At 43.0% G+C, this 27809-nt stretch overlaps 1 protein-coding gene and 1 long non-coding RNA gene across 5 annotated transcripts; one reads left to right on the top strand and one right to left on the bottom strand.

Annotated features, from left to right (window-relative positions):
• On the bottom strand, positions 1-6037 carry LOC133512013 (uncharacterized). The gene is made up of 3 exons (XR_009798092.1): positions 5900-6037; positions 3725-3921; positions 1-2092 (listed from the first exon to the last, which is right to left on the bottom strand). It is a non-coding gene; the product is annotated as an uncharacterized LOC133512013 (long non-coding RNA).
• rpe (ribulose-5-phosphate-3-epimerase) lies at positions 5804-27706 on the top strand. Of its 4 annotated transcripts, XM_061841190.1 has the most exons (8): positions 5804-6039; positions 6277-6438; positions 21678-21822; positions 22454-22533; positions 22611-22750; positions 24270-24404; positions 27202-27288; positions 27371-27706. In XM_061841190.1, exons 2-8 carry the CDS (start codon positions 6411-6413, stop codon positions 27491-27493), a joined length of 738 nt encoding a protein of 245 aa, XP_061697174.1. In that variant the 5' UTR covers positions 5804-6039; positions 6277-6410; the 3' UTR covers positions 27494-27706. The 4 variants fall into 4 exon arrangements, with proteins under 4 accessions (XP_061697174.1, XP_061697176.1, XP_061697175.1 ...); XM_061841192.1 differs by lacking the exon at positions 21678-21822; XM_061841191.1 differs by lacking the exons at positions 5804-6039; positions 6277-6438; positions 21678-21822 and adding an exon at positions 21990-22201.
• Positions 27707-27809: the final 103 nt, after the last annotated feature.

Here is a 27809-nt window from a genome sequence, read left to right on the forward strand (position 1 = left end):
CGGAAATGTAAGTATTTTGCTAATCCAAATCAACATTTGCTGCTGCGCTTAACATCATGCCTGCTGCGACGAAAATCTTTGATGCAGGTCTACGTTTGGAATTCCCCAGCTTTGGGTTGTCCCCACAAGAGAGTAGACTAGCGCCATTCCGGGCAAAAGCAAATGGAAATTTTCAGAATCCGTATGATTTGTGATATACGGCCGTATACGTAAGATTCACCACAAAATCCGTATGAACTACGGCTAAACCATACGAGTTGTCAGGTATGTATATAAACCTCTTGAAATACCCGGAAAACACCTCCACAAACAGAGAGAGCATGGAAACTCCATTCAGGAAGGTCGAAGGCGAGATGTAATTCCTCAGAACCTCGGAAGACAGACGCTAACCACTCGGTTGCCGCAAGGCCCGGAGATAAACCGATTAAAAGTAAAATCGGATAATGTTTTGACTTTACAGTTTGGGCAAAAGGAATCTTTTCAGGTGTGTCTTTAAATTCAGTGAGGAACTGACGGAATATCTGTAAATGCTCAATGTGAATAAGCTAATTACACGCCGGTCAAAGGTAAAAGGTCGGCGCTGCAGCGCTTTGGCCTTTGCATGAGTCTACCGTAAAAAAATGTCCCTGTTTTTTTAGACTATTTTGAACTGGTCTTCTCATACAGTAACATGTCCTTAAATTCTGAGGTTAAACCCTCATAAGGGCACTGAGAGGATCATTTTAAATCCCTGACTTCAAATTGTGAAGCAGCTTTGCTTCTAAAATATGAAGTAGAGGGAGTCTTCGGGTTAATACGGTCTCGACCTAAGACTTTACAACGCCCGTCCCCCAGCCCCCATTTTGTCTGGCTAATGCTTGTCCGTGTTTGTGCGCCGGAAGTATCTTCGCGTTTTTCTTCTTTCCGTTTAAGACATTATGGCCCCAAAGAAGAAAGCTGTGTCTTTTAGCAATGGTTCTGAAGCCATAAGAAAATTAATTACCATGGAACCGAAGCTCAAGATCATAAAACGATTGGAGAAAGGAGAGACACCAACACCACCAAGGCTTCAGTCGGTTGACCGTGGTGACAATTATCAAAGATAAAGCCCGTATTTTAGCGCATGTGAAGGATTCTGTTCCCATGTCGGATACAATGATCACAAAATTAGGTTCTTTGATACTTGTCGAGATGGAGACGATTGAGGACCAGGTTCCTTCGCGATAGCTAAGCACAGCGTCCCCTTCTTCTTCTCCTCCATCCACCTCTCAGCAGTCATGCTAAATACATCATCTTGTTTATTTCAATGTATTTCTTTTTTGATGCAAAGGATTTTGATGTAAATCCCGACTTAAATGGCGGAATCCGACTTAAGTCGAAGTCCGAGTTAAGTCGCTACTGTAGGAACGAATCTCAGTCGTAGACCGAGGCCTCCCTGTGCAAGACTTGAACATTTTTCATTTCTTAGCCTCATCTGAGACTATTCCCAAAGCGCCCTCTCGGTTTTTGTCGGGAGCCCTCTTTTGTTTGCGCTCTTTGGGTGTGTTTCTCTTACCTGCGGACTGATGGATGATTTTTTTCACCGGGGTCAAAGCGCAGCAGCGAAAGGCTGCAACCTAAACTGGGCTCTCCGTCCTGACCTTACACTTGGTGCATGCTTCTGAAATTCTAGATGCGCGGTGAGGGGGTTGAATAAACACACGTTTAAGGGAAGAAGTGTGTGTGTGTGTGTGTGTGTCCCTGCCCCCCTCCCACTTTGCTATAGTATGAAATAGTTCCCTTCACTTGCTAGTCACCTTGTAATCAGTAATGCCGGATTAACATCTGGAACGAGGTTCACGCGTGCACACACACAGGTGAGCTGTCATTCATTCTTTCCAGACATTATCTACACACACAGACACATGCACACAAACATCCATCATCAATAACAGTGTAGTAGCTGCTCCAGCCAAGTAAACTACAGCTCCTTGGCTTCCAGGTGTCATCCATCACCTGGGCCCACCGTAGAGGTGGTGGTGGGACTGGGGGTGGGGTGTGGTCTGGGGCCCTGGGACACACACATGCACCGAGCTTGATCCACACCAGGCCACAAAAACTGGACAGAGTGACACTTTGAGATGGTGGAAAGGAAATTACAAATACTTGTGTAAAAAATTCCTATGGTAAAAAAAAAGTAGAACCATGGTACAATAGTCCGGTGCAAAGTGAACCGAGCAGCCGAATATTTTACCCAGTGCAAAATGAGATGTACTGTCATGGTACTGCTGAGCCTTGTCCTAGTTGTGCTGGTCCCCCGACACGGCACACACCGGCAGCAATTGGTGAGGCGCACACCTGCAGACCTGCGCCTCGTTTCCTGTAATTACGACTGGTACAAATAGAACTCCTCGCACGGTCTGGCCTTTGCCAGATCGGTGCCTCATGGCTGGTTCCCGCACTCTCTTGATTCCGTTCCTGATCTCCTGCCCACTGACCTGCCTGTCATGCCTGACGAACCGCCTCTCCATCTCTTGAGTCATGCATTCGGGTCCAACCCCGTGTTCTGGTCGTGACAGAACACTGGGTTGGAGGCGTGAGAGGCAGGTCAGTGGGCAAGCAAGGGTTGGTACACAGGAGATCAGGAACGTAATCAAGAGAGTGCGGGAACAAGGCACGAGGCAACGATCTGGCAAAGGCCAGACCGTACAAGAAGTCCTATTTGTACCGACCCTTGCCTGCCCACTGACCTGCTTCTCACGCCTCCAACCCCGTGTTCTGGTCGTTGGTTGGAGGTGTGAGAGGCAAGTCAGTGGGCAGGCAAGGGTCGGTACTAGGGATCGCAACTGGTTACAAATAATCGGTTTTCGGTTTTTCAAAACCGAAACCGTAATCGGACTTTTGAAATCGGTTAAAATTTCCAATCATTTCTTCCGGTTCCGGTACTCCACATTGCGCTATTTTTTCAATATCATTTCCACTTAGAGTAAAGTTGGACTCAAAAGAACATTCAGTTAAATCAAAGAAGCAGTGGGAGTACTTTACAAGAAGTTGTAGCGCCGGAGAAAAAGGAGTCGGAGGCGGAGTGTCGGACACGGGTGAATTATGTAAACACCACAACGGTACCGGTTTTAAAACCGGTTAATCGTTTTTTTGCTACAGGTGTTCGGTTAAAACCGGTTATGAAAGTAAGCGTTTTTTTGCGATCCCCAGTCGGTACACGGGAGATCAGGAACGGAATCAAGAGAGTGTGGGAACAAGGCATGAGGCAACGATCTGGCAATGGTAGACTGTACAAGGAGTCCTATTTGTACCAACCTTTGCCTGCCCACTGACCTGCATCTCACGCCTCCAACCCTGTGTTCTGTCACGACCAGAACACGGGGTTGGACCCAAATGCATGACTCAGGAGACGTAGAGGCGGTTCGTCAGGCGTGAGAGGCAGGTCAGTGGGCGGGCAGGGCTTGGTACACGGGAGATCAGGAACGGAATCAACAGAGTGCGGGAATGAGGCATGAGGCAACGATCTGGCAAAGGCCAGACAGTACAAGGAGTCCGATTTATACCCGTTGTAATTACGGGGAACGAGGCGCAGGTGTGCGCCTCATTAATTGCTGCCAATGTGTCCCGTGTCAGGGACCACCACAGCCAGGGCAAAGGATTGGCAGACCATGACAGTACATCCTATTCTGCACTGGGTAAAATATTCAACTATTCGGTTCACTTTGCACTGGGCTATTGTTCCACGGTTCTAATTTTTTTTTACCTTCTGTCACGACCAGAAGACGGGGATGGACCCAAATGCACGACTCAGGAGATGTGGAGTGGGTTCGGGAAACATTTTTATTCAGTCCAGTGTCGGGGATCAAGCTGGCAGTCCACGGAAGCAGCAGTAACATGGTCGTCAGGCGTGAGAGGCAGGTCAGTGGGCACACTGGGGTCGGTACATGGGAGATCAGGAACCTAATTAAGAGAGTGCGGGAACGAGGCATGAGGCAACGATCGAGCAAAGGCCAGACCGTACGAGGAGTCCTATTTGTATCGGTCGTAATTACGGGGAACGAACGGTCTCCGCCGTGTCGGGGACCGGCACAGGCAGGACAAGGACCAGCAGGACCATGACATGTACGAACAGTTACACCCCTTTATATGTTTTTATGTCCTCTCGTCATCTCTGGATATTGTAGTAACGAAGTATAGAATTCAAAGTGCAGATATCTGCTTTCAAACGAAGGGAGTAAAATTTAAATGTGTCACACAAAAAAAGAACCAAGCAAAGTACATTGCCTGTACTGTACTGTACTGTACTTCAATACAGTACACTAATGATGGTGTTTGTATTACTGATGGAAATACACACACACGGGAAAAAGAAGTGTTAGTCACTTAAAAAAAATAGAAGTTGCCCTCTGCACACTTTTTAATTATTTTCCACTTTTAATCGGCTTTCTTTATGAAAATCTCCTACTTTGCTCAAAGCCTCTTCCCACAATCTGGATTATTTTGGGATGAATAGTGCTGATTAGGTGGCCCAGTAAATGCAGACGCAGGTTTCAAGCGCGTATTTCACCCAAATACTTCCGTTCAAATTCTTCATTCGTGATTTGAGACTGGTGCTGCGCAGATGGTGTACTGTACACTTCCCACCAGGCTTTAAAAAGTGCCAGCTGCGCAACAATACTCGCAAGTGACGCTTACATGTGATATCGGGGGGGGGAACGAGGCCCTTTTAGATCTTCTCAAGCCGCGCTGTAAAAACATCAGGTGGCCTCGTTTATATGAATATTTAATCAGCTTCGGCATTTCCACGCAACCCCTTCGAGCCGATTTGTAAAAGAGCCGAAAAGTAAAGTGGCTCATGTAACATCGTGAATATCTCCGGAAATTCTTATTCTTTTCATAAATTCCACTTTCTCAACCCGTGGTTGTTTTATGTGGAAAAAAAAAGAGCTTTTGGGAGACAAAAAAAAAAAAAAAAAAACAGACGAAAATTACTACACTGTACATATGTTTGAATTCATAACATTTGGAATTTCCTGTAAAAAATACAGTGGGCAGTCTCATTGCACATCATATTTCAGTCTTTATACTTCACTTAAGATTTTATTGTTTTTGCGGCTATATTTGCATTCTTTCAAGTAACCGTAGTATCAGTCACACATATTTTTGGTAAAATATTTTCAAATGAGGCTTAAGGCCATACTGACAACGCCAGATCTTGTCCGATCTCGGAAGCTAAGCAGGTTTGGGGCCTGGTTAGTACTTGGATGGGTGACTGCCTGGGAATACCAGCACGGTGGAGCAGCTGGAAAAGCGTTGGAGATAAAAACTTTGCTGCAGGATTAAAAATGATATTAATATTAATAAAAGGATATGCTGTTTTAAATTAATATAATGTACCTACCTATCTAGCGACAGGAACTACTTTAATCTACAAATTTTAAAAAGAAGGTAGGCCAGCCTTGCCTTTATGTTTAGCTAGCTATGCTAACAATCAAGTAAGCATTTAATCAAATGTATTTAAAAAAAAAAACCACGAAAAACAACAGCTGCCAAACAAAATGTTTTACAAGCGGTAAATGTGATTACATGAAACATTGGGAACAAATTACCCAGAAATTAAATTAAATAAAACGCAACATCTCATGCTCAGTTGAAAGGCAAAGTATAACTTTTATGGAGGGAGTCTGGTATTTAAATAAAAATAACATCTATATCCACGTATGTATCCATCAATCACGTAAGTAGAGATAAATTAGCCAAAATGTGGGTGCGGATTTCAAAAAGATGGATTTTTTTTTTTTTTTTTTAAAAGTCATATATTTCCAAGCATGTGCTTCTGGCCTGTTTAGCAACACGTCATGCAACACTGGCAGAACACGGCTAGCGTCTGTCTCCGCTGCCGTCTGCGCTTCACCCGTGACGAGAGCACAACACCCACCTGGCACGGCGTGCGCGGATTTATTTTGCCGAAGTCTTTTGACAGTCATGAAATTGTCCTCGCGCATTCCTGCGCTATTAAGACACTCGTGGATCCCTCGCAGGAATTTCCCGTCTGTCGCTGTCTGTTTTCTTGCGGAGGTGAGGGCGAGTTCACCCGCGACCCCGAGAATTACTTTCGCTATCTTATTAGGGTAATTGTCGAATAATACAGGATTAACAATTTACACTGCTGCATTTGTAAAAATGTGTAATTTTAATTGTTTAATGTCTTTTTATGGGGGTGCCTTTGCACTTTTTGTTAATATAATAAATACCAGATGGAAAAAGGAATTCATGTTCCATTCAAGCCAAGTTATTGTTTTTCTTTGTTTTCAGGTGGATTTACGGATATGATGGCATTTTTATGAGGAAAAATGAATAAAGGAGTACCACATAGCACATACCAGGGAAAGTCCAGCGCCATCTTTCACTATCTACTCCGTTGACGTTTACTTCCTGTTTCTCTTGAGATGGAACGACTGGGAAAAAAAAGCACAGGTAACAAATACTTTTCTCATATATTCATAGCTAATGAATGATACAACTTTACCACTGATTTAAATATAGTTTGCATATTTCACAGACACAGTATTGAATGAACCCTTGCTGTGCAAAATTCACGGGGCACAATCTTTTGTGGCCCGTGCAGCCGTTCCTCAAAAGTTCTTTTCTGAATTGTTAAATTTCACAGTTGATGAGTCAGCGGGGACTACAAAGGCCCAAATATTTGTGTGCAAACATTAAAAAGTCAAATTAAAAGTAAAGTCTTTTTTTTTTTTCATTATCATTGGAAAGAACTGGGAACATGGCGAACTACTTCCTAAATTAAAACACGTAAAAATGTACAGTTAACAGTGTTTTGATTAATTTACAGAAAATTAAGAGAAATAATGAGAAAAATAGTTACTAATTCTTGTATTTAATACATAATCTGAAAGATCTAATTATTAAGATAGTCACTAACATTTGACTAGTATTATTTTCAATGGTAAATGATTAAAATACACACACATATATATATATATATATATATATATATATATATATATATACATACACATAAATAAATGAATACATGAATGAATGAAAAATAAATAAATAAACAAATGACGAACGAATAAATAAATAAATAAATAAATAAATAAATGGGTGGGTGAATAGATAAATAAATAAATAAGTAGATGAATGAATGAATAAACAAATAAATAAACAGATAGATAGATAGATAGATAGTATATTTTTTTCCACCCTGTCATCCGTCGGATTATTTGAGGCAGTGCCTCCGATGCAGATACGGTTTTGGGTGGAATCCAAAAAGTTCCTGATGTCGGGGGAGTGCAGGTGTGGGGGTCACAAGGGTGGCCCTCCCGGTTTCCCTCATCACTCAACCTGAGGTGCACACATCACGTCCAGATGTTCCCGCACATGAGGGTGCACGCCGCGCTATCGACTTTTTCTTCAGCGGCGCTGTGAACGGGAATCCTCAAGAACGCCGAGGCGAGAGTTCGCCGTCGGTTAGTCGGAGTCAACGCACCGTTCGGATTTATAAGTATACGCTCCCCACGTGAAGTCCCCCGCCGAGGCCGTTCGTGTCAGGCAGCGATGTTATGACTCTCTCCGTCTGAAAAGTCACCCTTGACCTCCGCGCCGGAGCCGGCTTGAGTTATCCGAGCGCTTCTCGCTTTTATGTGATGTCCTCCCAGCGGAGTGAAGACGTCAGCGCGTCGTCCGCGACGTCAAATTTCACGGCAACTTCGAGTCGTGTGACTCTGGCGTGAAAGATGACGTTTGAACAGGACCGCCGAGCCAATATTTTACTTGGCAGGTTACAAGCGTCAAAACTGGATTATCGGTCACGATAACGACTTAATTCTCAAAGCCAAACTACTGCGCTTCTGGTGTCGTCCATCGACCTTTATGTCTGTTTATCTTTCAACTGTCTAATTTCCTTTCAACTCACCGTTGTCGTACTTTTATGTCCAATACTCTGCACAATCTGAATTTTATTAATATCAAAACACACACTAACATCACAATTGTGTCGCTACATGACACTGTGTCATCACACTTTTCCTAGTATGACGTAGAGGATTAATTTGAAAATCCATCCATCCATTTTCTTTGCCGCTTATCCTCACGAGGGAGTGCCAGAGCCTATCCCGGCTGTCAACGGGCAGGAAGCGGGGTACACTACGAAGTGGGGAACTGGGGTGCCCGGCAAAAGCCAGGCAGCCACTGATTGATGTATCTTTCTGTACGCAAAATGATTATAGGTTTTTTTGTTGTTGTTGTCGGAAAGGACAGCATCAGTGTTGACCTTTCCATGGATTTCCATGAAATTCATCCATTTTCTTAGCCGCTTATCCTCACGAGGGTCACCGGGAGTGCTGGAGCTGAACTGGTCGCCAGCCAATCGCAGGGCACATGGAGACAAACACCCGCACTCGCAATCACACCTTTGGGCAATTTAGATTGTCCAATTAATGTTGCATGTTTTTGGGACGTGGGAGGAAACCCGAGTACCCGGAGTAAAGCCACGCAGCCACTGATCGATGTATCTTTCTGTACGCAAAATGATTATAGGTTTTTTTGTTGTTGTTGTCGGAAAGGACAGCATCAGTGTTGACTTTTCCATGGATTTCCATGAAATTCATCCATTTTCTTAGCCGCTTATCCTCACGAGGGTCATCGGGAGTGCTGGAGCATATCCCAGCTGTCAACGGGCAGGAAGCGGGGTACACCCTGAACTGGTCGCCAGCCAATCGCAGGGCACATGGAGACAAACAGCCGCACTCGCAATCAGACCTTTGGGCAATTTAGAGTGTCCAATTAATGTTGCATGTTTTTGGGACGTGGGAGGAAACCCGAGTACCAGGAGAAAACCCACGCAGGCACGGGGAGAACATGCAAACTCCGCACGGGCGATGCCGGGGATTCATTATTATAATAATAATCATTATTTGTTCAACAAAACTGTCGGGAAAAAAAGTTTAGATTTACCGCAGCGACTAACAAAAAGTTCAACATTTATGAATTCTTTTCTCGCCCTCTGAGCTCTGTTCCTGGGCAACCGGCGTTGACGACAGCGAAGTCATTGTTCCTGTCCAAGAAATGGTCTGGTATGTGAATTGCGGTGTTTTTGTACAGATTAAACCGGCCAGCTATAATCTGCTAATTAATGAGCTTTCCTTGTTCCAGTTGGCAAACGGTTTCACCTTTAGACACGGCGAGGTCACTCACTTCCCCCTCTACGACGAAGCCAGCCTCACGTCGGGCAGACGGATGAGACTTTTATCAGTTGCGGGTCCATCCATTTAACACTTGGCGGACGGATGACGGCTATTAATCAAGCGCTTCTGCTTTGCGCGTTCGTTGTATCTTTTTTTTTTTTGAGTAACGAATGACCACATTTGGAAAAAAACGACACCCTGACAACCTCGCGACCTCAAGTACTGCCCCCGCTCTAGCCAGTGCGGTTAACGCCCAGTCTGGGAAACACCGCTCGCGTATTGCTGGAAGGAGATTAGTTGGGTGTTGGTGAGGATTTTCGATTGTGATCCATATTTTTCTCTTCCCATTTCCAACACCCAATGTTTTTCTATTGTGGGCCCCTGGAAGAGGCCACGTGAGAAAATCTCTGAGATCACTTTTATTTGCCTTTCACAGATAGCGTGATGGATGACATCATCATAACTTTACAGGATTGGGTTATGCACGCACTTTGACCCAAAAAAATATACAATGTCTCCGTCTCTCTCTCTCTCTGTAGGGTAACCTTTTCCGCTCCGTACCTCTTCCGTGCGATGAGCTCCATGTCCATTGATGTGCGCCGGGCTCCCTGCCAGGATCCACTCAAAAGAGGCCAGGATCCACCAAAGCCTCAAGTGTTAAACAAAACCAAAAAAAAAAAAAAAAGCATCTGCAAAGTCAATACTGGACTTTTACATCGCCATCCGACAAGAAAGAAAGAATAAGAGTCGGGAAGTGCCTCAAAGGGCATACTAAAGTCTAAACGAAAACACTTAAGGCGCACAGTACCCCACAATAAAAACCTGCTGTCTCCGAGGTCCACTCGTCTCGAGAGGGCCGTAACCCGTCGCTCCGCTGCGCTGCCTTCCGCCCATTCTCTGCGGAAGGTTAATTGCTAGCAGGGAGACACGAGGTCAGGGTGTGCGACTTCCAAAAATGTTGCTAGCGCACGGGATGTACTTGACATTTTCCCCTCGGTACCAGCAAGTCGCTGTCGACATTTAGAGCAGATGAATGGAGCTCAGCCACACATTTGTTTTTTTTAAGTAATACCACGTGATAGTTTGATTTGAGACTACAGCCATAGCATCAGTATTATTCTTTGTTTGATTATTTAAGTTTGCTAGCGCTAGCATCTGCTAATGTAACTGTACTGTTGTGAGCGGCACACTGAAACGATCATACCGTCTTAATTTGTTCTGTGAAACTCAAAGCCTACTTTATTGTCAACGATGTGATTACAGTGATGCCTCAGTTCCAGAAAATGGTTCAAGAAATGGTTTGTTCGAAAACCGAATCAATGTTTCCCATTACAATGAATGCAAAAAGAAATAATGCGTTCCAACCCTAAAAAATTTGGCTTTTTAAAGCATTTTTTTTAGCTTTTCCTGATAATAAACTGCATAGTAGAAATACATATATGTTTTAAATACTTTATATGATAAAATAATTCAAGAAATATATTTATTTTTTTGCTTAAAATGTATGCTTTAGTAGAAGAGTAAGCGAGGCTGGCAGTGCATTGCAGCATCTGTAGCGACTCGGCCTCCAGTCTTGTAAACTTTTTTTATTAACCAAATTGCAGAATAACTTTAAACAGGCAACTTGCCTTCTTTGGAGCCATGATTTGGGATTAATACAGTATTCCTCGATAGGAAGAAAACCAATAGTGACCACCAGGACACGTCTGTGTACGGGAGGCTGCGTTATACAGAATAACAAAAGTTTGCTGGTTGCGCCGCACGCGATATGTTATTTCCGGGTTTTCTCGGGGGCGTTCGAGTAGCGATTTTTGTTCTAAGACAGAAGCAAACAAATCTCGAAATTTTAGTTCGGAAACGGGGACGTTCGAGAACCGAGGCTTTACTGTATTTACTTTTTTCTCTGACACTTGTACGATGTAATAATGTAAACGAGGTGGCTCACGGCGACGTTAATCATTTCAGCAGCACGTCCCGCTTTGTGATATGAACGCAATCACGCGTTGTAGCATGTAGCAGCAGGTAGAATGTAGCATTAGCATGTACTGATTGATTTTTTTTGACAGACCAGTCACTGGTTTAAGGCCCAGGGGGCCAAATGTGACCCGCCACAGCAGTTAATTCATGTCAACTTCCATGATTCTTGCTCAAATCTTTACCAAAATATCAGATTTCCCGTGAAAATATCATGTTGACAAAATACTAGCATTTATTTTCCATTACCAAACTCCTTTTTGCGGTAATTTGATGGAGGGAGGGGTTAACGGTAACCTTGTTCAAGGTCATCTTTTGCGTTTCAAGAGGACTTGTCTGACTGTGCGTGTCGAAAATTTCTCGAGAGTCAACGAGAAAACCTCAATGAGCTCCAAACCATAAATTTGCTTCATACAATGAGAAGAAACTAATCAGTTTTACTCATCATGAACTGTACAGTATTTATCCTGCTCCTCGTTTAAAAGAAATATGCATATAATAATATTTTTGCTTTTGGGTGGCACGGTGGATCAGCTGGAAGGCTTTGGGCTCACAGTTTTGAGGTCTCGGGTTCAATCCTGGCCCCGCCTGGGTAGAGTTTGCATGTTCTTCCCCAAACCCCCAAAAACATACATTAATTGGAGACTCTAAATTGCCCCTAGGTGTGATTGTGAATACAATTGGTTGTCTGTTTCTATGTGCCCTGCGATTGGCTGGCAACCAGTTCAGGGTGTACCTGTGACAGCTGGGATATGCTCCAGCACACCCCTTGTCAGGATAAGTGGCTAAGAAAATGGATGGATGGTTTTGCTTTTGTTCTTTTGGAGGTGGGGCAGTTTTTTGTCCCTGAGTGCGCCTTAAATTCCACAATAGTTTAGAATATTAATTTTAAAGTGCGTAAGTGGCGTATCGACATGGAATTGTTGCTCGGGGCTTCAATCCACTATCCATTGTCTTCTTACCCCACCGCCAACTGTAAAATGTTTATTTGAATAGCCGACCGAGCCTCGGTTGGACGTGCCATTTTTCTAACGGCTCGGAACGTCGGGCGGAAGCCAAGGCGTGATTGATTCGGATTTTACGGACAGATTGATACGCTGGAGAGCATAAATCATTTTCATTGCCGCTCATCAGCGCTCTGACAAGCGTCTCCGTCGCCAGATAAAATCGGGCTTTGCATCATCCGCCGTACAAGTTAGCATACTCCCTTTTCCTTCCTGGAGAAGCGCTCTTGTCGACTCTCATCAGGAGGGCGTTTAACCCCGAGGACGTAAGGACGGACTGTCAACAAGAGTTACTGTGTGGATTTTTTCCAGCTTGGAGATGACATTGTTTTTTTTTTCGTGGACCAGTGTCCGTTTCGATTTTTTTGGACGTGAACTGCAAGCGAAATCCTTAACTGCTCTTGACTCCGAACGAGGAGTCGAGGGAATTTGCGGATCCTCCTCCACGCTTTAGCGCTCTCCGCAGTGGGTCCGACAGCTGTTGGAAACGCCAGACGGGGGACGAGGGACAAACTTGGACCACGTGCTCGGCCCGGCTGTATATTATTCCCGCTTTATTTATTTTAGTGGCTAATAGATTTTAGTTTAGCACTCGTGATAAAGTGTCCCTAAAACTTCACTACTGAGAGTTTGAAGAATTCGGTCTCCAGCACACTTGCTTGCTGGAATTGCGCTTTGTAGGATATTAAACACAAAAGTACATTTATTCATTTAAAAAAATATTGAATTAAAGTTGTATATTTGAGAATGTTTAACTTTAGAAAAAAACTGTACATTTATTTAAATTAAAGAAAAAAAATTCAAGAAAAAAGATATTAAAAGCTATTTTTAAGATTGTCATATGATGAGAATAATTGTATATTTGCAATAAAATAGAATTTTTAAATGAACAAGTTGTTAATATGCTACAATGATGTTATATATTTTCTAGATAGAAAGTAAAAAGTTTCAAGATTTAAGTCCCAATATTAATTATGGAATAATGTAGTATAGTCCTATAATAATAATTAATTTTTAGGTTAAACTGTACAATATATCTTTTTTCAAGAATCAAATCATATTTTTTATGGATTTATATTTTGATGAATAAAGCGGTATTTTTCAGAAAATAACTGATATTGTGGTGTCTTTTCAAGATTTATGTTGTAATATTATAAGAATAAAGGTGTACTTTATATTTTCGAGATAAAATAATTTTTCTCAATAATTTTTCCAGAAAAAAAACTATATTTTCCATGATTAAAAGTCAAGTTTTTTTTAAGTCATACATTTTTTAGAATTTTATTTTCATGTTTTTGAGGTATGCGGTAGGTTGGACATTTCGAGGCCAGTGTTCTAATAATAGAGAATCAAGTCAATATTTTTTTACGAGAGGCATGATGTCAAAGGAACTTTTTGTTGCCTGTAAAATATGAGTTATATAGCAGATGTCGCCAAGTTATATTGTAATATATTCACAGGAAAGAATGAAAACGATGGAAAATGATGTGAATGGATCCAAAAAAGGGAGGAATTGCGGTGGTGGGCTCCAACCCAATGGAACCATTGATGAATACCCCCCACCCGCCCCCGCCCTCATATTTTGGATGTGGGTGGAGGGGGGGGGGCTCATACGATTCAAACTGTGATTCCAAAATAATTGTGGACTATTCCATAAATACACTGACGGCCAAATTCTCTCTCTGGAAAAGACATGAATACTTACATAAGTCCTGATATTGATAAAAATGTAAAACTGATGTGCGAAACATGTCATTCACTCTAATAATATCTTATTGTAATTTATTCACAGACGGTTCAATAGTTTCATAGATCATGAAAGAAGAAAACAAGCAGCGAGACACGCACACCGCACAGGTTTGAATACATAAATATGAGAGAAGATGAAAATAAAGTCGATAGAAACATGTCTCCATCTGACCTATAATAATAATTTCATAAAGCTGAGCTCGCTGTTTTCATAAACCGAGCCCCCGCAGCCTATGAGAACGCGCGTGCTGTGAGAAATGATTAAATCCGGCTCGGTTTTTCCTTTTCATCCCAGCAATCCCCCTTCTGCGTCAACAAATGATTAAAAGTCAAACCTGGCGGATTTCTATTTTTATGAAGTCGAGAAATGAAGCTTAGCCGTGGAATGCGATCACCCGGAATGGTGGAAATATCTGAAGATAAACTGTTAAATCGAACACGTCGGCGTTGGCCCGCGCCCTCATGGCCGGTCTCTCTGAAGCCAAATTTACGAGTCCATAAAGTGCGCAATTAGGACTTGTGAAAGGCACTAACGGTCCCCTCCAGGGGCCTTTCGCAGGAAATGGTTATGTGCTGGCCTCTGAAGTGGTCACCGTCGCGAGAAAGTGAAGTCGAAGCATCGGCGGCAGGATAAAGCGCGGAAGCTTCGATTAACATACGTGTACCGTAATTTCCGGCCTACGAGCCGTGACTTTTTTCACACGCTTTCAACCCTGCGGTTTATGCGGTGATGTGGCTAATTTGTGCATTTGTACTAACGGCCGCAAGGGGGCACTCGAGCGGAAAAGGTAAGAGTGAGACCAGTTGGAATACATGTGCCGAGGAAGTGACTTTTACCGGTCCGGCTCAGTTGGCCCTGCACTAGCGTGCTACTGCCGTGTCTCAGTGATTTTTACCAGTATATATATATATATTTTTTTTTTTATTTTTTTTCTTTTTAACCTCCCCCGTTAGCGCTGCGCTAGCGTTAGCGCGGCGCTAGCACTGATCTAAAAAAAAAAACTGGATAGCGGCATACACATCTAGCGGTGTGTCAATGGATAGGTTTCCAATTATGCCATCTTGTGTGTCACCACCACCCTTATACCGATCAGATGAATTAACTATAGAAAAAAACTTCAGCCTTCACCCATCACCTGTGTTCTTTGACCTCAATGACACACAAGATGGCGTAATTGGGAACCTATCCTTTGGTTGAAGCCAGTCGGCTGCCATTTTGGTACCACCAAAACGTTTACAGGTTGGATTATGGCGGGGTTTTTCCCTCAAAGTTTGGCATGTAGAATTAAAACTAGTCGTGTGACCTTGATGTTTTTTTCAGTTTCGGTAACATGAAGGATTTTTAATTCGATGTGGTAAGCCAAAAAAGGCTAAGTGCAAAGGAAAGACGTATAAACACTGTGACTAGCAAGAAACCTTGCATATTACCTAGGACCCGATTTCCGTAACATGTTAACTTTTCCCAAAATACGCCGTGAAGCACTATCCTCGTAAAATAGCAAAAAACTAAGTATTTTTTGGTCATAAAAACATTACATTTTCAGTCAATCAGTTAGATATATTTTTGGAAATAAGGACTTGCAATGGGACAATACGTGCTAAACGCATTGTTCATTTTCAGACAGAAAATTTAAACTTCTTTCCTCGCATTTGAAAATCAAATTCAATTTGCAGAGTTCTGTATTATGAAATTCATTAAAAATGTCACAGAAAGTGTTTTCTTTCTTATCCACTGATGAAGTTTGGGAAAGTAGTTACATCGCTTTTTCGCGAAAAACCATCGGCCCATAAAGGTGAAGTGGAGTGTGAACAGTGAACAAAAGAAACCGTCAACAAAACTTTGTTCAAGTCAATTAAGATCATCAAAAAATTGAAAAAAAACCTTTACAAACAAACGTTAACAGTGTCAAAGTAAATCTTTCTATTTTACCTGTGGATTATTTTCTCACAGCCACAAAACTGGCGATTAACGCACAGGTCGACATGGTTGTTTTGGGAGTATCAAGTGGTGGTTGGCGGATGGCGACTTCAGTTTTGATGCCCAATGAGCTAGACAGTCTTTTTTTTTTTTTTTTTTTTTAGATCAGTGGGTGCTAGCGTTAGCTCAGCACTAGCTTTAGGGCGACGCTAGCGTTACACTGCCTGTGTACCGTTTTTCTTTGTAAATATCTCGTGTTTAAATGTGGGCACTTGCGGCTTTTACACAGCTCCGGCGTGTGTATGTACCAAATGGTATTTCCTTTACAAATGTACTGGGTGAGGTGCACTCTGTAGGCCGGGAATTACGGTAAATGTACAGCATATGAAAATACATGTTTTAGTATACAGCATGTAGTGATTATACATGTATACAGTGACCAAAATGTAATTGAATATTTGACGGTATTAAATCCTTCCCCTCGGAGTGCACACATTAAAGGAATGTGCCTCTTTTCCATCGAAGAGTGTGACATTTTACGGGCAGGAAGAGCAACGCTGCAAGGACGCCCGGTTCCCAAAACACTCACAAAGCGAAACCTGCTGTTCGGCCCCTGAGCGCTTCGCTCGGGAGGAGGCTCGCGATCGGTCGCCGGCAGGAAGCAGGTGGAAGCTCTCAGTTAAGATAGCGCACCCCCCGAGCTGGAGCTGGACCAAGTTCTTCGTAATCAGCTCCCGCAAAGGAAACCAAAACAACGGTGTCTCTTGTAGCGGTTCCTGTCCTTCCACTACGGAGGTCGGGGGTCAGACAAGCCAATCCGGTGTCTTCGTCTCAAGAAACACGCACGGCGCGTACAAAGGATTTCGTTCCTCCGTCATAACAGCCACAAAGTGATTGCTCGCCTTTGTACACCCAAGTGTGTTTTCCATCCATTTACGTCACAGTTATTTCCATATTTGGAAAAAACTCTGCATGGAAAGAAAATGGAGGGCACGATGAGCGGGGAAACCAAAGAACCTGCACTTACTGTCGTTTCTTATGTCACCCGAACGTAGTAAACCGCAAAATCATATACATATGATTCTTATACGAAGGAAAAATAGCCACTTTGAGCACATCAGAATTGTGCAGATTTTAGACTAATTTTTGTCGCTACGCATGATTCGCCAGTCACAATACCCGCGCTGTTTACTTGGCAACTTTGGGCCACGCAGGAAAGAAAGAACAGAACATTAGATCACTTTAAAGGGCCACTGTCATGTAATGTATGATTTTTTAGTATGTTATTAATGAAAAAAAAAACGGCAGCCGGTATGGATCCATCCGTTTTTTTTCACCACAAAACATGATTTTGACGTGTACGGCTTTTTGTAACTCCCGCCATGAAAATTCTCTCGAGGGATTTGTTTTCAAGAAGAAGCAGGAAGTAATGTACAAGGCAGTGGCGCACTCAAGCAGTCTTGTCCGTTTATGCTAGTTTTACCTGCTGGAAGGTAGCTCGTTGTTCCTTCGTGTTAGCCAAAATTCCGGCTCGTTGCATTGCTGGATGGTACTCGAACACTTGGGATGATGGATTTACCCTTCATAAGTTCGCAAGAGACCCGGTTCGTCATGAAAAATGGATTGCACGGGTGCAAAGGACGAGAGCTTTGTGGGTTCCAAATGACAGGTAGGTGTGTATACAGCTACTAAAAAAAAAAAATAATAGTTTGGGGGGGGGGAGGACCATGTAATCCACCTCTCATAATGTAGCAAAAGATTTGCGTACGTATGACAGGGGTGCTAAATGTGTAGATGTGCGCATCGGACGGCTTCCCTGTCGGGCTCGCCGGCGAAGGTTTCCGCGTCGGGCTCGCCAGTGAAGGCTGCCGGCAGGAAGGCGGACGACAGCGGCTCTGAACAACGCTGCCCCACGACAACGGTGTGAAGCGCCCCGGCTCGGCAGTGTTGTTCATCGCGGATGGCGGCTGTATAAACAACACCGTAAAGCGACCCGGCCCGCCACCATGATAAGCCACCTTGGCGCCGAAAATGAGCCACCCCGCCGGCCTTGTCGGCTGTGGTAGCTTGTCGGGGCACCGGGCCGCGATGGTTCATCTACGTCGTGGAACTGGATCGGACGGGGAGGCGGTTTGGCTGTGATCCGCATATCATCTAAATATGGCTCGTAACAATAGGGTGATATTGCCCCGGGAACTTCACTCAGTTGTGTGATTTTTCTCTTCTTTGAAAAGAGCTTCCGCGTCAGAAGGGGCGTGTTCGTCTCCCATAGTAGGGTCCACGGCGTGTTTTCAATGGCGAATGTCCGGGGTGACGTCACGGACAGAAGATGCAGCCAATATGGCGACCACTTGGATGTCGTCGAATGACACTTGCTCATGGATGACGCGCGCTCCGCTCATATTTATTTTTTCGTGTAGACATTGAAGTGAATAATGTTATACGTATTTTTCATTACAATATCTATTTTACAATGCTTATAGTGATGACACTTGACCTTTAAGGGTTTTTATACAGATTGTGAGTTGAGTTGCTTTATGTTTTTACTTTGGCGGCGTGGTAGCCTAGTGGTTCGAACACCTGCCTCTCAGTGGTGACGTTTTGGTTTCGAGTCACAATTCCCTAAATAGGGATGGTTTTTGTCCAAATGTTGCCACTTCCCAACCAAGAATGTCTATCTGTTTATCTATTTTATGGATTATAAGATTATCCTTATCCTCTGACGTGTGAAAAGAGCGGATTTGTACAGATTATAGAGTCCGAAAAGCGTCCGGGTTGACAATCTTAGACCTGGTACACACATGTTGGACCATGTGTGTACCATGTTTGCAAAAAAAAACAAAAAAAAAAAAACATCAGTCGGGCATTTTGTTTTTACTTCCAGTTGTTTCTTTGCGTGTCTGTCTAAAGTTCTTTTTTTGTTTGGCTACATCGCGGTTCACGGGTTCATGACTCATCTCAAAAACTTGAATCTTTTAAAAAAGAAGTAACACTGCACTGTTATTGTAACTTCATTTTTGTGATGTCCAGTTTGGCCTTCTTGCGTAGTTCATCATATGCATGTGTTTCATATCTACATCCTGACTTCTCCTCCCTGGGCAGCGTATGAGGTTAATAGAGTGAAAATACATCGATAAAAAAGGAAAATTATCCAGGTGAGTGTGGAGGAGGAACACATTCAAAGAGAAATGTTTCATCCGCCGGCTCATTCGGATCCTTTAGCGCGTGAAAAGGAGAATTTACACCCAAAGTTCTCACTCCTGCGCACCTTAATGAAGCAAATAAATTCAAATCGTCCGTTTGTGCTGGGCCCGCCTGACCTCGTAAGTCTCTTGCGTTTTTTTTTTTTTTTTTTTTTTCCAAACTTCACATCTCACTTCACACCCCTATCCTTGTAAATGACGCCGCCGGCGACTTGAATTATATCTGCGTGGGTAATGTTTCCCTTCAAGTTGACTACATGTGTTTTTGCTTTCAAACACGCATTATTATTATTGGGATTTTTTGTTCTTTTCAATATTGAGCGTGCATATCAGTCTCCTCAGGAAACGCCAGTTAACAATGAGCAATAAAGAACGGGCTGTCAGCATCCTGCAAGATGCACTCGGTGTCCTTCGCGAACCCCCTATAATCCATCCATCCGTCCATTTTCTTTGCCGCTTATCCTCACCAGGGTCGCGGGGAGTGCTGGAGCCTATCCCCGGGCACGGGGCGGGGTACACCTTGAACTGGTTGCCAGCCAATCGCATGGCAACTGGAGACAGACAACAGTCGCACTCACAATCACACCTATGGGCAATTTAGAGAGTCCAATTAATGTTGCACGTTTTGGGGATGTGGGAGGAAACCGGATCGTCCAGAAAAAAAACCCCACAGGCACGGGGAGAACATGCAAACTCCACACAGACGGGACCGGGATCGAACCCGGGTCCTCAGAACTGTGAGGCCAAGACTTTTTCCAGCTGATCCACTGTTCCCCCTTTATAATAATAATAATGATAATAATAATAATAATAATAATACGACCAATTGGATGTCAACCAATTCAAGGCGTACCTCCGCCACCTTCCCATAGATAGCTGGGATAGGTTCCAGCACTCCTGCGACCCTTGTGAGGACAAGCGACTCTGTTAATGGATGGATGGATAGTAATGGGAGTTGGAAAAAATATGAGGACATTTGAAAGAGTGTGGGCGGCACATTGGCCTCACAGTTCTGAGTTCCTGGGTTCAATCCCGGACCCACTTGTGTGACGTGTGCACGTTCTCCCCCTGCCTGCGTGGGTTTTCTCTGGGGCAATCCGGTTTCCTCCCACATACCAAAAACATGCAACATTAGTTGGACACTCTAAATTTCCCCTTGGTGTGATTGTGAGTGCGGCTGTTTGTCTCGATGTGCCCTGCGATTGGCTGGCAACCAGCTCAGGGTGTACGCCCCCCTCCTGCCTGTTGACAGCTGGGATAGGCTCCAGTGCTCCCCGTGACCCCTGTGAGGATAAGCGGCTAAGGAAACCTCACTAAGCAAATAAATATTTAAAAATATAACAATGAACAATGCACGCTTGAGGTCACGGGATCATTTCGTTGGTGAAGAGTTTCCATGAATTAAGATTAGGCCTCGACTAAAAAGAAATTGGAATATTTTATTATATCTTATTTTGGGGGAAAATAATACAAATACTGCACATTGACAAAAAATATAAAATATAAAAAAAATTGACTAATGTATTTTGGGTTGAAATTATATAATTTAAAAAATATATAATCTTATAAAAACAATACAATAGTTTTCCAAGTTAATAATTTATAATACCATGAAAAAGTCATACTCTCATACAGAAAAAAATTAACTCTTACAGAATCACTCTTATATTATTTTGAGATTTAAAAAAAAATAAGACCAAGACTAAAGTACTTTAATTTGAATTTTTTGAAAAAAAAATACTACATAATTCTCATAGGATTACATTTTTTAGAGACTAAAAGTTTTTATGTTATGAAAGTGCAACTTAAATGTTTTTAGACTACGACTTTATTTACTTGAATTGGATGTTTTAGAAAAATGTATTGTCACTGTGAACAGGAAAAGCAGAGTTGAAAATGGATAGATAGACAAACAAAAATATTTTAATCACAAAGTACCAAAGGACTTCAGGGGAAGCACACCGGCTAGAGAAAAATAAATTAAAAGGGAAAAAAATCGACTAGCTCTCTTGGCTAACTTCAGGCAAAATGATTGAAATGCATGCGTGGTTCACACTGATGACTACATACATACCTAGAATTCATTATTGATCACGTGTATAATTTGTGCTTGTAACTGAAACAGAGACACCATTGAAATGATCCAGAAGTCCAACACCAGTGACCTCTGATATCACCAATGGGAAAAAAACAAACAACTCCCAAAGACACACGCCAACATCTTGCATGAATCTTCCACTCATCTTCCCAGAAGAGCGGAAGCTCTTTTCCTCCACTTTATTTGTTTGTCCTCTGCATTCAAGGCCCACAACAATTCCCCGTCCAGGTTTGTTTATGACTACCAGATTGTGTTTACCCGGCGTGAGAAGCTAAAGAAAAGCCCCCCCCCCAAAACAAAAAAAAAAACAAAACAAAAGAAAACAAAAAAACAAAACAACAACAAAAAAGGCTCATCAGCCTTTTAACTGAGCCCACATGTGTTTTGCGGATGTTCTAGAATAAAGATGCTGCAAGCTTTCTCTCAAATGAATTTGTCAGTATAGTTTTTGTGTGTGTGTGTGTGGTGTGTGTGTGTGTGTGTGTGTGTGTATATATATATATATATATATATATATATATTTTTTTTTTTTTTTTTTTTTTTTTTTTTTTTTTTGCTCAGGAGTAATGCGCCATCTTGCGTCGGAGAAGAGACATTGTCTCACTCTGAAGACGGAAGTAAAGCGCTGGGCTGTTTCAATTAATCTCATCAAGTACTCCGTGAACAACAAAAGGCAATTCCGGCATGTGGAACATCTGCCTTCAAAGTAAATCCTTTACAATCTGCTGCACTGTTCGTTGGTTTTATTTTCTGACAACTAAATAACATAAATAAACAAAGTAATTTATATCTTATATGACGAAATCTAGAAAGGCAAAAAAAGTGATGTATAGGGTCATGCTAAAAATGTATAAAAATATACAGGCTGTCTGTAGCGGAAGTACAACTTGGCTTGAACATTTGTAACATCACTTCGAAAAGTTAGCTGCCGGGCTGTGAGCAAGTCGCCGTTTCCTTGTCGTCATGTCGTACAGTGCAAAAATCGGTCCGTCCATCCTGAGCAGCGACCTGTCATGTCTGGGCAGCGAGTGTAAGCGGATGATGGAGTGCGGGGCGGACTATTTGCACCTCGACGTCATGGACGGGTCAGCTTGACTACTTCTTGACAGCAAGTTCAGCTAGCATGCTAACGGCTAGCCTCAAGTGGAGTGAGCGCACGAGGGCTTCAGGGGATGCTAAGAACTTGTAAACTATTCATTAGACGCTAAATTCACGCATTTAAAATATTTTTTGGGGGGAGTGGGGGTTGATGAGTGCATCTATCTATCTATTGTACTGCATCCATCTATGTGATTTTCTTTGAGCTGCAGCAATATTAATTTCTCCCTCTTTTGCAGCCATTTTGTCCCCAATATCACATTTGGGCACCCCATGGTGGAATGCCTGCGAAACGTATTAGGCAAAGACCCTTTCTTTGGTGAGAATATGTTAAAATTCCTGATTTTAATGCTCTAGCTGACAACATGCAAAGTGTCTCATCGTGACTATTTTCAGACATGCACATGATGGTGTCCAAGCCCGAGCAGTGGGTGAAGCCCATGGCTGCCGCAGGTGCGAACCAGTACACGTTCCACCTGGAGGCCACCAACAACCCGGGGAGCCTCATTAAAGAGATCCGTGAAAGTGGCATGAAGGTGAGGAAACATCACTTCAGATGTGGTGACATGATTCCAGAGAGGGGTAGGTGTTAAAACGTCAATGTCTTTGCTTGTAGTAAGGCACTGTCGTCAAATTAATACCATTTGGTATTATAAATTAAAGGTCCATTGTCATGAAATACATGATTTTTAGTATGTGATTAATGAAAAAAAAAACGGCAGTCGGTATGGACCCATCTGTTTTTTTCACTACGAAACATGAATATGACCTATGGCTTTTTGTAACTCCCGCCATGTAAATCCTCTCGAGGGATTTGTTTTGGAGAAGAAGCAGGAAGTGACATACAGGGCAGTAGCGCACTCAAGCGGTCTCGTCTGTTTATGCTAGTTTTACCTGCTGGAAGGTAGCTCATCGTTCCTTCGTGTTAGCCAAAATGCCGGCTTGTTGTATTGCTGGATATTTCTCGGAACACTCGAGAGGATTGATTCCAAATGATCCGCTTCGTTGTGAAAAATGGATTGCACAGGTGCAAAGGACCAGAGTTCGCGTGGGTTCCAAATGACAGGTAGGTGTGTATACAGCTTCTAAAGAAAAAATAATAGTTTGGGGTGGGGACGTAATCCTCTCATAACATAAAAGATTCGCATACATAAGTCAGGGGTACTAAATGTGTTGCATCGGAAGGCTTCCCTGCAGCAGCTGCTGAAGGACGGCCTCCGGAGGCCTTGTGGATCGCCACCGGCCTTGTCGACAAAGCTGGCGGCTGGCTCAACCAGAGTGGCCCAAATCTGCCGCGGAAGTGGATCAGCCGGGGAGGCGGTTTGGCCGCGGCGGCGTCGTCGCTCGCGGATGGGGAGGCGGTTTGGCTGCGGTGTTGTCGTCGCTCGCGGGTAGCGTTGTTTTTATCACTGCCGCGCGGAGGTGGATCGGGCAGGGAGGTGGTTTGGCGGTGATCCGCATATCATCTAAATATGGCTCGAAACGATAGGGTAATATTGCCCCGGTCACTTCACTCGGTTGTGAGATGTTCTCTTCCGTGTCAGAAGGGGCGTGGTTGTCTCCCATGGTCGGGGCCACGGCGTGTTTTCAATGGCGAATGTCCGGGGTGACGTCACGGGCAGGAGATGCAGCCCATATGGCGACCACTTGGATGTCGAATGAGACTTCCGCATTTTTGCGCATGGATGACGCGCTCTCCGCTCATATTTATTTTTTCGTATAGACATTGAAGTGAATAATGTTATGTATTTTTCATTAAAATGTCTATTTTAGAATGTTTATAGGGATGACACTTGTTTTTTTTCTTTTTTTTCAAATGAGTTGAACAGGCAAAGCAACACTGGCAAAATATTTGCATCTTAGAATCACAGACCTTGTGTCAAACTGCTAACTGATTCTGCAAATTATGAATAGGCACTGGATAGTGACTTCCTTCTGTTCCCAGCATGTCAGTGAGGACACGCTTTGATTACAGAAACCACCAAAAACAATGAATGAATTGATAAAAAGTCCCATTGCAGATATGACCTGACATGTTGTGGTGACGGTGTGCAGGTGGGATTGGCCATAAAGCCCGGGACTACCGTTGAAACGCTGGCACCGTGGGCCAACCAGATTGACATGGCTCTGGTCATGACCGTTGAACCTGGCTTTGGAGGACAGAAGTTCATGGAGGACATGATGCCGAAGGTACTGCCGCAAAACCCGAGACTGCTCTCAAAACCTCTCCGTAGCATCTTTTACACATAGATCCAATTGGATTTCCACATCCCAGCCGTAATAGAAGCGAGTGATAATGTGTGAAGAATGGTAGTGAGGATATAAAATATAGAATTCAGCATAATGAAACCAAAGTATGTATAATTTTCTTACACGAAACTGTTACAAAAACAAAAGTGCTGTGCCAAATCCTGTTTTTCTTTGTGCTCACTCTGTGGTTATGGTGAAATGTCGGTGCTTTGTTGCAACATTACATTGTCTCTGTACACTTCCTCATTTCATGTCTTAAATCAGGGGTACGCAATGCGTTTATCGCGATCGACCAGTCAAGGGGGAGAAAAAAAGCCATCATCCATTTTTTTTTTTAACTTTAGCTCACCGCGCATGTGCAAACAACGACAATACTGGAAAAAACGCTGTCAATGAGTCTGCAGTAAAGACGACAAAAACGTATCACTTTCATACGGAATGGGAGGGAGCCAACTTTTTAATTGTCATTTTCGAAGTGCATTTGCCTCATCTGCCAGTGGAGTGAAATGTGGAGCGGCATTTTTGATCATTTTATGGAAAATATGACACCGACATTCCGCCTAAAAGCAAGCTGAGAATGAGAAACGTGAACGAACTAAAATCCCAATTGGCCGCACAGCAGTCGCTTTTCACACAATATGGTTCAACAGCAAAAGTGGCCACCGACGCATCGTTTCCAGGTTTGTCACATCACACATGAAAGAGGCATAGCTGACTCGTTGTTCTGATCTTTTAAAAATCCATCCATTTTCTTTTTGCGCTTATCCTCATGAGGGTCACGGGGGGTGCTGGAGCCTATCCCTGCTGTTGACGGGCCGGAGGCGGGGTATACCCTGAACCAATCGCAGGGCACATAGAGAGAAACAGCCACACTCACAATCAAACCTCGGGGAATTTAGAGTGTCCAATTAATGTTGCATGTTTTTGGGATGTGGGAGGAAACCGGAGTGCCGGAGGAAACCAACGCAAGCACGGGGAGAACATGCAAACTCCACACAGGCGGGTCCGGGATTGAACCCGGGACCTCAGAACTGTGCCATTGCTTTACCAGCTGCCCCACCCTGCCGCCCTCTTTTAAAATTAAGGTGGAAATATTATCTTCAATAAAATCTCTGCAGCTGTGAAGGCTGATGTGTGGAAGGACATCTCAGATTGTGTTTCTCACTCCAGTTGGACGAATCCACTCACGTGAGTGACACAGCCCAGGTGTGCATTCTCATTCGTGTGGTGTTTAGTGATCATCAACGTGAACTCGGATAGCTACAAAAAATGTTTAAAGTTAATTATCTTGTGTAATATGGGCTCATGCGGTTATGCAAGGCACACAAACATATATTTACACGTAAAGAATCCTCAATATACATTAAAATCAATACGTTTTGCATTTTTGTAGTGGGTAGATCTTTGTGACCTGGTCGTTCTATTTCATCATTGGTCATTCTTCACCCCCCAACGATCGGGAGAGGCAGGATGCTTGAGAAGTAGATCTTGGGGTAAAAAAAAGTCTGGGCACCCCTGTCTTAAGTGGTAGAAAAGGTTTGACGTGGCCGAGTCGCTCATGTTTTTGACTGTGACTGTTTTTCCCGTCGTCACCTGACTTTTTAACCAAACCGTGAAATTACGTTTCCCTCCCTTGGGCACCAACTCTGTGGAGATGAGAAATCAACCAGTGCTTAACCCAACTGTTCCACACGTTTAAGAGTTGGAATGATTTCAACTCGATTAGTCACGCCCGGAAAATCGGGTTCACGGAGGTCAGAATAAATAAGCGGCTGTTGTGTAATGCTTCCCGCGTGAGGGTCGTTCAATAAATTGATGCTCCAAGAGCATAACAAACAAGTTTGAGTTTTCGCATAAGCAAAAGTGACTTTACAGTACATGCGCTACATATCAGATGCTACATGAGTAATGTAACATAAGCTGATTTGACACCTACACATCAATATCATTGAATAAACATTGAAGGCTTATATTTTGATGTATTTATGTATTCAGGTGTATATTACACAGCACAACTGTAGGTTGTATTGTTACAAAAAAATAAAAGTTGTAATACTTTCACAATTCCACACGAAATAAATCAGTTGTCCTCAACTAAAGCTGTAGTATTGCCAGAATTTAAAAAAAAATTATATACGGTGTGTGTGTGTGTGTGTGTCTGTGTGTGTGTGTGTGTGTGTATATATATATATATATATATATACACAGATTTTTATTCGGTTGGGGGTCAAGGCTTAAGTTCTAATTTGAAAAAAAAAAAAAATTTATGAGAAAAATTAACTATAGTATATTCTGAAAAATATGGAACCGAGCCAGTGTTACCAGGTAAGGGTAGCAATGTGGTTTTAATACTATAAGAGAATAATTCTGCCAAAATTAAATGCTTAAACTAATGTGACTTTACAAGAAAAATAATTTTCCTAGACTAAAGCTGTAATACTACAATGATAGTCGAGATATTGTTGGGAAATAAATTTGGAATATTCCCAAACATTGTTCCAAAAAAAAAAAAAAAAAAAACATTGTGAAGATGTAACATTCAAGAAAAATGCCTTAATACTACATGAATGAAGTTATTTTACCAGAATTATATTGAATTATTGTAATTTTATGCAGTAAGATTAATATTACCAGAATAAAGTCAAGAAAGTTGAGATTTTACTGTTAGTAATTTTTTTTTCTAGCTGTACCATTAGGAGAAAGATTTTTTTTTTTTTTTTTCCTTTTTTGGGTGCAGGTGAGCTCGCTGAGACGTCAGTTCCCCTCGCTGGACATCGAAGTAGACGGCGGCGTGGGCCCCGACTCCATTTACAAGTGTGCGGAGGTGAGCAGTAATAAACGCCACGCGATCTCGAATCCCGTCCGATGTAACCAGAATCTTACCCGTGTCCCCTTGTCACACGTAGGCCGGCGCCAACATGATCGTGTCGGGCAGCGCCGTGATCGGCAGCGACGACCCCCGCTCCGTCATCGCCCTTCTACGCACGGTGGTGGCGGAGGCCATCCAGAAACGCTCGCTGGACCGCTGACATGACTTTTTGATGAACTCCGGTGTACGCGGAAGGTGAGGCCGGCAGTTAAGTGAATGAAGCCGGAGCGTGAAACATTCCCAATAGTTTTGAAATGAAATTAGCGCTACAAGCTGTGTCAAAAATTATTTTTCTATATACTGTGTATATGCACACACTTCTGGTGTTCATCTGTGGGAGTTGGTTTTGTTAATTAAAAAGCCTTCAATGTTGTTTTCATGTGTGTATTTTTTTTTCCCCCCTTATTGGCTTTTGACAGCAGCGTGCATATGCACACAAGTGATGCCAATTTGGGAGGAATTAGGTGTCCCAAAGA

This window comes from Syngnathoides biaculeatus, chromosome 14, assembly GCF_019802595.1.
Source record: "Syngnathoides biaculeatus isolate LvHL_M chromosome 14, ASM1980259v1, whole genome shotgun sequence".
NCBI lineage: Eukaryota > Metazoa > Chordata > Actinopteri > Syngnathiformes > Syngnathidae > Syngnathoides > Syngnathoides biaculeatus.

Bases quoted from the DNA above. Each gene is read 5' to 3' on its own strand.
- rpe (XM_061841190.1), top strand. From the start codon at position 6,411: ATGGAACGACTGGGAAAAAAAAGCACAG. The intron at 6,439-21,677 runs GTAACAAATACT...TTTTTTGCTCAG, and splicing joins ACTGGGAAAAAAAAGCACAG to GAGTAATGCGCCATCTTGCG. The intron at 22,534-22,610 runs GTGAGAATATGT...GACTATTTTCAG, and splicing joins AGGCAAAGACCCTTTCTTTG to ACATGCACATGATGGTGTCC.